The following is a 10488-nucleotide window of genomic DNA, read 5'->3' on the forward strand; positions in this document are numbered from 1 at the left end:
CAGGCTGGAGTGCAGTGGCTCCATCTCAGCTTACTGCAACCTCTGCCTCCCGGGTTCAAATGATTCTCCTGCCTCAGCCTCCCAAGTAGCTGGATTTACAGCTCCTTCCTTCCTTCCTTCCTTCCTTCCTTCCGTCTGTCCGTCCATCTTTCTTTCCTATTGACTGGATGAATGATAAGATTTTTCTCTTCACCACAATTATGGTAGTCTCTCTCTCCCTCTCTCTCTCTCCCTCTCTCTCTATCTCTCTCTCTCTCTTTCCTACTGACTAATTGAATGATTCCCTTTCATGCTGGCTAGTACCTCCAGTACAGGGTGAAATAGAGGTTTATTTCTTAAGTTCCAAATGCATGAGATATCCCAGTTATCTTATTGTTATTGCTTTTTAGCAAAATTCCAGTGAAGCCAGCTAATATGTGCTATAGATTTTCAAACATGTTAAACTGGTTAAGACTTGTTGTATGGCCAACAAATGATAAATCTGTGTAAATGCTTTGTGTGTACTTGAAATATATATATATTCTGAAATTACTCTATATATTTTCCTATACCTATCCATTAGGTCAAGTTTATTAACCATGTGTTCAAAACCTTTGTATTCTCACTAACTTTTGGTATGATTGCTTTGTCAATTACTGAAAAAAAGGTATGCTAAATAATGTCAGGCTGTGATTGGTATTTGTCTATTTCTTCAGCATCCTGTCTATATGGAACAATCCACATTTAAAGGTGCTATCCATTACTGGTAAACTAAAGCTTTGATTATTATGAAGCAAAGAATTATTTTTGCCATAAAATTTATTTGATATTACTATTAGCTTTTGTATTTGGTTAGCATTTACATATTATATAATTTCCACCCTTTTGTTTTCAACTTTCTTTTATCCTTATGTGGCCTTTGTAAACATTATTTGGTTGAACATTTTAAAATCCAGTCTAGTGTTTGATCTTTATCTTTTAACTTGAGTCTTTGGCTTTCTGTAGTTTCACAAAGATATATCTAGATAAACATTTATAGATCCTAGTAGGAAATCATTGGATTGCTTAAATAGAGACTGGTTACTTTTGCCAGTTGTAGAATATTCTCAGCCACTAACCTTTCTGTTTGGTCTTCCATGTCTCTTATCTTTTTATCTGTATTTTCATCTCTTGTCGTGAAAGAGATGAAATTTCTTTCATTTCACTGTGGATAGTTATTTTAATGTATTATGCAATTTTCCAATTCTTTTTTCTGCTGTCTGGTCAGCTGATAAACACATCCATTGTGTTCTTTGATTACTGTAATTTTTTAGTTCCGGAATTTTTATTTGGTTCTTTCTCATATATACTACAATATTTTTAGTTTCCAGTACTTTTGTCAAAATTCTCAAGCTTATGTTTATTACTTAACATAATAAACATGAATGCCTTATGGTCTGTGTCTGATAATTTCTACTGTGGCTTTGCTTTGATGGTTACTTATCTTTTGTAGATACTTACGTCATCTAATTTCCATGTGAGCATTTTAAACTTGGACTGCTCAAAATTGTAGTTGAAAAAAAAAAACAAAAACATGTAAGTAGTTTGAGCCTTCAGGCATCAGTATATTGCTTTCGAGTAGGTTTATTTTTGCGTCTGCCTTGTGCTTATGGGTGATACAACACTCGTTCAGTGTGCAGTATCAGTGAGGTCTGTCTTAGGAATAGCTGTTGCTTTGATATCTACATAGACCATATGAGACAAAACTAGAGATTGTCATGCTGCTTGCTCTCTTCAAACCTAGAAGTTCAAAACCCTTTTCCACAACACATGACACATTCGTTTTAAATGCTATTCACATGAAAGATAAACTCTCATGGAAATACTAATACTAGCAGTTTGGTCACAGACGAGATAGCCTGAAGTTTATATACAAATTTCTGCTTAGTAGCTAGGAACTTACCCTTTTTCTTCGACTCAAAGAAGCACATATTCAATAATATATTATTATCTGAGTGAACAGGTATTACATCTGCTTATTTTTTAAAGATAATTGTCAAATTTTGATACTTAAACTCCTACGTATAACAAATGGTGACCCACCTCACAAATAACCTGGCTGAAACAGTGTTTTATGACATTAAAACTGACTGTAAGGATGCTGATAACTGTTGTTCTATGATTTTTCTAAATCACTTATTAGGTGGGTCAAATAACTCTCCATTTATGGGCCAAAAAAATTATGTCAAGTCAGTAGTTGAGATAAAAGAGATGAATAATGAATCATGCAAACTATGCAGCATGTAAACCATGTGCGAATAGACTGATAAGTAATGGTTATTATGACTCTTACAGGAAGTCTCAGTTTTCTCAGTTCATCCTTAGAATATTTTTGTATTATTAACTCTGAGAAATGTCCCTGATTTCTGTTATAGGGACAGTCAGTAATAAATGACTGTTTTCCAAAAAAGTGACAATTTTCATATCTCATCTTGCCTTTTTTTTTTTTGACAATCCAAACTAAACGAAACTTAAATTGGTAGATGTATTCTATTTTTTATTTTATTTTATCTTACCTTAACTTTTAGGTTTAGAAAACTTGTGTCACAGGAGTTTGCTGTACAGATTATTTCATCACCTAGGTACTCAACCTAGTACCCAACAGCTATTTTTTCTGATCCTCTCCCTCCTCCTTCCCTCCAGGCACAAGTAGGCCCCAGCGTCTGTTGTTCCCCTCTTTGTATCTGTGTGTTCTCATCATTCAGCTCCCACTTATAAATGAAAACATGCAGTATTTGATTTTCTCTTCCTGAGTTAGTTTGCTAAGGATAATAGCCTTCAGCTCCATCCATGTTCCTGCAAAGGACATTATCTCATGCTTTTTTATGGCTGCACAGTATTCCATGGTGTCTATGCACCATATTTTCTTTATCCAATCTGCCACTGATGGATGTTTAGGTTGATTCCATATCTTTGGATAGCTACATTTTATAATAACACCTGAATAATTTGAATTTGATGATCTTTGACTTGGAAGAAGAAGGAAGAGATAATCAACTTTTGTATCAGGTTAGGCAGGGAAAACAGATCTGAGAAGAACGACCCAGTAGATGACTTTCAGAAATTGAAGGATAACATGACAATCCATAGTGCGTGACAGAGAAAGGGCTGCAAAAGCTTGATCAAAGCTTAATTATGATAAAGTTATTATTTTGACCATGGCTGCTTATCCCTCTGTTCTTCATAAAAGTCAGGTAGAAAGCATTGCCTTAGAGGAGCCTCAGGAACGTTCAAGATTACAACCACTTCTTTCTCTGGATGATGTTCTTGAGGGAGAGAAGAACTGATAGACTAGCTTCCTCCATTCTCTGTGCCTGAAGAACTTGAAACTGAGGGATAAGTAGGGATTTATAGAGTAATTTGTGTCAATAGCAGCAAGCAATTCATTTTGTTGGGATTCAGTTATTTGTTAATTCCTAAAACTGGCACTTTTACAATAGAATGACTCCAAGAGCAGTATACTTCACATCAGGCACTGAATATTTCCACTTTACACATATTTCTACATTTAACAAATCAGGATCACAAAAAATAAAAATTTATGGAAAGAAAATTTAGCAAAGGATTAATTAAAACAATATTTACTCTGATGTTTTCATCATTCTCAAATTGTTGAAATTGACAGAATATTATCTCACTTTGACGACATCAGCTTGCTCAATAATTGTTTATTCATTTAACCAAGCGCTTTGTACTTGTAGCTATCTGCTTAGAATACTCTTACATCATAGCTGCCTTTCGTTGCTTAGATCTCAGCTCAGATACAATATCCTTAGCTTGATCACCTTACCTAAAAGAAGCAACACTCAATCACTCTCTAAACATCTTGTTTGTTTCCTTTGTTGTGTTTACTATTCTAAGAACTGACCTGGCTTATTAGTTTACTTGTCTGATTAACAAATAGATACTGGTGAAAGTAAAAAGAGAGGAAAGTGCATGGATTCAAGACATAAATTTGAGGTAGAATGACCAGGGTCTGCTGGTGAATTTGGCATAATTACACATATGTTTGGGAAATGGGGGCAGAGTTCAGGAATCAAGGAAGACTTGCAGGTTTCCAGCTTGACTAACTGGTAGTAGGTACCATTTACTGAGTATAGAAGACTAGGGCGGGGGTGCCAACTGAGATTTATCATTTAGGGTATATTAACTTTAAGATGTGAGTATTGAGTTAGATAAATAAATAGACATACTAAGCACACAGTTGGATATGTAAATCTAGAGCTAGGAGAAACCTAGGTTGGAAAAATAAGTTTAGCAGCATCAGTATAGCAACATAAAGATGGTACTGAAAATCACGGGAACGAAGATCTCACCTAGGGAAAGACGATTGATTGAGAAGATGGTTAAGAAAGGGAATGGCGTAAATTATTGCCATTTACATGAAAATTTAAACTGCACAAAACACTGTACAAATTTTACAGGAATACATCTAAACAAAAAGATACAAAATAAACACATTATAATAGTTTTCTAGGGGTCTGAAAGGAGAAAGGGTATAGGAGAATAAGAAGCTAAGCAAAGCTAAGCTAGAGGACACAAAGTCATAATAATCATATAATGGACTTTGGGGACTCAGAGGTAAGGATAGGAGGGGTGAGGGATGAAAAACTACACATTGGGTACAGTGTACACTGCTTAGGTGATGGGTGCACCAAAATCTCAGAAATCACCACTAAAGAACTTATCCATGTAACCAAAAACCACCTGTTCCCCCAAAACTATTGAAATTTAAAAAAAGAGAGTATGAATACAAAATAGGAATAGAAAAGAAATATTTAAATAAAACAAGAATGAACCTTACACTCCATAACATGTCATAAGATTAGTGTATTTACGCAATCCTCTGTACCTGAGGTCCCATTACATTTTAAAAAGGAATTAAAAAGGGAAGACTATTTAGGAGTGAGGCCTGAGGCCCTTCCCTATTTTTAAGTGAAAATCTGTCAAAGAACAATGTGAAGGAGTAGCTAGTGAAACAAAGTGAGAGTTTGGGAGAGGGAGATAAGGAGGGTTCAGTATTTCAAAGAGCAAGAAAGAGGTATTTCCAAAGAGTGTCAATTGTGTCAAGGCCACAGAAAACATAGGAAATTAGCTGTTCATTGTATTTGCACCTTGTAGGTCACTGGTGACCCTGGCAAGAGTAGTGTCAATGAAGTGACATGTACTGAAGACAGATCGCAATAGGATGAGGAAAGAAGTGAAGATGGTGATCAAATATGTCCTGGAAATGAGGAGGTAGTTGAAGTGGGATGCAAAGTCAGGGCAGCTTTCCTTTGTTTTGAATATGAGAGCGGAGACAGCAAAGTTCCTGTATTAACTTATGGTGTGGGTCAATTAAGAGAAATAACTGAATGAAGTAAGAAAAAGAGTGGGTGGTGTCTTTGAGGAGGAATGGAATCCAGCACATTGAGGAATTGATCTTTTTTTGGAGAATGGAGAGAGAGGTTGGTTAACTTTTTTAGTTGGTAATTTGAGTGTTTTGCAAAGTTTCTGTACATGCACATAGTCTTAGGAATACAAAAGTTCTGCAAGATATCCAACCTGAACAGTCATCATCCTTGCTACCTCTCTGCCATTTATCCTTGCACAGAGGGATCCCTTTCAGCTCCTGAGTATATAATTCCACATTTCTAAATATTACTTCTTGGTTTTTGTTTCTGTCTTTTCAGTTTATGGTTTTAGGTATTAGATCATGACTTCTCACTACTGAAGATGAAGATTAATGTTTTTTCATCATCATGTCCAAATCTCTCCAAACTCCACACTCTTCCCATCTCCCCATCCTTTCAGTATAGTTACATCATCATTTCCGGTAGATTGGCATTCAACGTTTGATTTATTATAACTGTAGCCATTCAAATTTGATGATTATTTTTCCTTTCCTGCAAAATACAACTATTTAACTGTCATGCTTTTTCCTTTTGGTTACTTTTCTAAGACTTACCATAAATGTAACTCTCAAACTCTCCCCTAATCATCTAAATTCCTTCTCAATATATTCAACGCATTAGGAATTTTATCTCTTTGAGTAAATCTGTTCTGGAGACTGTGTCCTGCTTCCATCTGAGATGGTTGCTGTCTATGCTAAGTGCACAGCTGTCATAGCCTGATTCAGGCAATGTGCCACATATGTCTCTGTGTTGAAGACCCTATTTTCTAAGTCCATAATTTCCTCTTCCTCTGTTTCTTTGTTTACCCCTAGTTATAGTGGAGCACTTATTTGAGGCATGTTCTTAAAAAGTATAGAGGAGAAGTAAATTTTTTGAGATCTTGATCATGTGAAAACATTTTAATTCTATCCAAAGACTAGATTTCTCTGGATATAGAGTAAAAAGTTGGAAATTATTTTCCTTCAACAATTTAAAGGTATCATTCAGCTGTTGTCTGGCTTCCGATATTATTGTTGTGAAGTCTAAGGATTTCTAATCCTTTGTATGTGACTGATTTATTTTTCTCTCTGAAAGATTCTAGTCTCTTCTCTTTGCCTTTGGTATTCTAACATTTCTTGTTGACATAACTCATTCTGGCTAGTTCATATCTGCTAGTTCTACAATATTTTTTGGAATTTATTTTTTTAAGGTTTCTTCCATTTTTCCTAATGTTTCCCTTATATTACTCACATGTTAGACATACTGAACTCTTTCTCTAATTTTATTAACTTCTTTTATTTTTGTTCTCTTTGAATATTTGCTCAACTTTCTGGGAGACTTTAATGGCTGTATGTCCCAAGCTTTCTGTTAAGCTTCCTCTAAGAAACCCTCTGGTAACCTCCCAGGCTAAATTAGAATTTGCAAAAGTCTTTGTTTTGAATAATGAGAACATTTTGACTGATACAATTTGAACCTTCCTATCAGTTTTGTCAGTCAGGTGTTGAGATTTAGAACAGAGTCAAGAGATAACCTTTGCACTGTTCCCTTGTCCCTCACAGCAGGACACCAATCACATCTCCTACCTTGAACAGAAAGCAAAGTAAAACAAACAAGAACAAACCAGGCAAGTATCAACAAGAAGAAAGCAGGTCAATTATTATCAGACAAGTCCAAAGTTAAAAATACCCCAAACTCTAAGCAATGTAAAAACATTATTTCATAGATAAAACAGTCACTCTAACATGAAGATATCTAGCCTTTATTAATTTAAAGGCTTTAAGTACATTTTATTATTAATTAATAAAAATAAATTAGCTAAGTTAACATTTCCCAAATTTTAGTCATTTATATAGCACCTTCATAATATACTTAATATTTTACTTCAAATAAAATGAATATTTAAATAAAAATGTAAGTTCATATTGCTGCTACAGATAGAAAATCAGTTTCACTAGTAAATCGAAGTAAAACACACAAATAAATACTTGGATGTTCCTGGGCATCAATTTTTCTTTTCCATGTACAGGAATAATAACAGGACCTATCTCATAGGGTTGTTTTTGAGTGTTCAAAGAATTAATACATATAAAGTGCTTTGAAAAATTCTAGAACATAATGTCTCATAAATGATTGTTAAAAGGGATTAAAATAATCTATTTATAAAAAGGCTATTAATTTGGATTTTGAAAAGTTAAACTGTTTGGTAGAAATAGAAGACGTGCTTGAAACAAAAATGAAACAAAAAATGAAATAAAATAAGAAATATACATCAGGCAAATAGCCAATACAAAATTGGTATTGAAATATCAATATTAAAAAAAGTTTAAAATAACAAGCAAAAATAGCAATAAATAGGGGCATTACCCAATGAAGAAAGAGATGATCTATGAAAAAATCATAAACATATGTTCATTAAAGTGTATAATAGTAAGGACAAATATCCTTAAGAAACTGGATAAATAAAATATTTTATATTCATGTGATGCAATATGATTAATTTTTAAAAGATCATGGCTATATTTTAAAAGCATAGAGTTCAATTATACAACAGTAAAACTTTAAAGTAAAATATTAAAACCATTGTTTGCATATTAGTGTGCGAAGCAAACACAGAACTGAAAGGATACATCAAAATAGTGATATACAAAATAATGATACCTGCTGGGAAGATGGAGAACAAAAACAAAATGTCACTCCATTATTAGCAATGTTTTAAATAATTTGCATTCAGTTTTCTAGTGTGTTTTGATATTAGTTCAACGTTACAATCTCATTTGAATTATTATATTTTAAATGTATGTCAAATTTATAAGTCACAAAATAACATAATGTTACCAAACGGTTGGACAAGTTTACAAGTTTGACTCATAAATTTGGCTTTGCACGTTCTGGACTTTTGACTTCAAGGCATCATCCAACCGCTCTCTCTTTACTGTCATCTGGTTGCAAGCAATAAAAAAGAGAAAATATAAAACTGTGGTTCAAATGCAATTTTATATTAGTTCCTGCTTTTCTGTAATCAACTATCCTATTAAAACAAATGGCTTCCTTAATTTGAAAATGTATAAATTAGCTATGCAAAAAACTGGGAATAAAAATTCGGTGGTTACCTATAATTGTGTTCCTCTTCCACACTACATTAAAAAAAAAGAGTTCTGAGGGTTAAGGTTGAGAAGAGAAAGAAAACTGTAGCAAGATCTCAAAATGATAAGTTAAAAGAAATAACTATCTTATTTTTCAATTGTGACATTATGAATAATTACTATTTCATTTTCTACAGTTTGCTGCACTTTCCAAAATTTCTACACAGAAGATAGAATCTGGAAGAAATGGAAAAGGATTTCAGCAGCAAGAACATGTAATGAGTGATTACATGACGAATAAAAGAATAAACATTTCTTTCTAGGCTATTTCACCAACCAAACACGACCTGATTCACCGGCTAATACTCCCGCCTTCCAAAGCCACACGTGAAAATCAAACTGGCTCCAAGAATAACGAGAACCTCCTTTCCCATAATTCCCCTTTCCAGTTTCCCATGAATCCGAGGGCCTTAAACCTGACACTGCTACTAGAAAGTTAACCCGCCCCCTCATTCTTTACTGGCCATTCACGATTGGTCCCGCCCCACCTGTTGGTGTGAGGCTGTTGATTGGATAAGAACGGGCGCCGGTAGGCGTGACGGTTTCTGACAGCCGCGCGGAGGCGTGGTCATAGCCGCCCAGAAAATCTACCCAAGCTGCCTTAGCACCATGTACCGAGCACTCCGGCTCCTCGCGCGCTCGCGTCGCGTCGCGCGGGCTCCTGCCTCAGCCTCAGCTTCGGCTTCCGGCTTGGGTGGCGCGGCCGTGCCCTGGTTTTGGCCCCCGAACGCAGCTCGAATGGTGAGCGCAGGCCGCCGTCCCCCGGACTCCCCCGCGGTGACCTTCAGCCCTCCTGCCTGCTGGCCCGGACGCCCGCGGCTTGGCGGGAGGGGTTCCCCGGGAGTCCGGGTTGCGCGGGACTCTGGGCTCAGCGCCCGTGCCGGCCTCGGAACGCCTCCTCCGGCGCAGGGATGGAGCCGCAGCCCGGGAGGGCGCTTGGGGAGGGATGGCGGCTGGCGGAGACGGTCCTGCCGGGCTGCTCCCGGTGCCTCCTCGGAGCCCTCCCAGGCAGGCCTAGGCCGGGGCGTTTTGGGGTAACTGCACTCCTGCCGGCGCAGAGGCCCCCAGCCCTGGGGCGCTGCCCTCAAGGACAGTGCCGGGGCGGGCGGAGGGTGCTGGGAGAGGGGCGGCTCCCGCAGCGTCCGGCCCCTCAGCTGGGCCTTCCTGGCCGACACCGGCCGCCTGCGCATCCAGTGGTTTCTGAAGTGCGGTTTGTTTCGCCAAGGGCCACTGCACGGCTTTCAGGCCCTCCAGGGGGCCTGGAAGATTCTTCGAACATTTTACTTCTCTTGAAATTGCCTGTTCAGTTTGTTAGGCTGATTATGGTTTTCCCATAACTTTTAAAAACACTTAAATTCCGAAGACCTTGGGCAGAGTGTGCTGAAGCATGTTGGAGCAGATTGGCCGGGACCTAGCGATCGCCGAGTCAGTACTTTGTATTCAGAAAGACAACTAAGAAACTTAAAGATCCAGGATCAAGTTATGACATGCTAACCTAAGCCCTTTTGCCCTGTAGAGTGTCACCTGTAGTAACGCAGGCTCTTTAAAAGCTTTAAATACATGTGTGTATTGAGAGGAAACGTATGAGAAATGATAGTTGAGGAAGAGTTCATAGTTCTGCACTCTGGTGTAGCATGAGGTTTGCAATCTGGGTTGTGATTTCAGTCGGCCGGGCGCCGGTGGCTCACCCTTGTCATTCCAGCACTTTGGGAGGCTGAGGCGGGTGGATCACTTGAGGTCAGGAGTTCGAGACCAGCCTGGCCAACATGGTGAAACCCTGCTTCTACTAAAAATACAAAAATTAGCTGGGCGTGGTGGCGCGCCCCCGGAATCCCAGCTACTTAGGAGACTTAGGCAGGAGAATCGCTTGAACTGGGGAGGTAGAGGTTACAGTGAGCCGAGATCGCACCACTGGACTCCAACCTCGGCGACAGAGAGACACTACATCTCAAAAA

The 10488-nt window shown here is 37.7% G+C and overlaps 1 protein-coding gene across 1 annotated transcript in view; it reads left to right on the forward strand.

Annotated features, from left to right (window-relative positions):
- The first annotated feature begins 9085 nt into the window (after positions 1-9085).
- The window catches only part of FH (fumarate hydratase), a 23144-nt gene continuing 21741 nt past the window's right edge, over positions 9086-10488 (forward strand). The window contains exon 1 of the mRNA XM_017532122.2: positions 9086-9274. Within this exon, the coding sequence (XP_017387611.1) occupies positions 9143-9274 (132 nt within the window). The 5' untranslated portion in view covers positions 9086-9142. The remainder of the gene's footprint in view (positions 9275-10488) is intronic.

The sequence above is a fragment of the Cebus imitator genome, unplaced genomic scaffold, assembly GCF_001604975.1.
Source record: "Cebus imitator isolate Cc_AM_T3 unplaced genomic scaffold, Cebus_imitator-1.0 Scaffold75, whole genome shotgun sequence".
Classification (NCBI taxonomy): Eukaryota; Metazoa; Chordata; class Mammalia; order Primates; family Cebidae; genus Cebus; species Cebus imitator.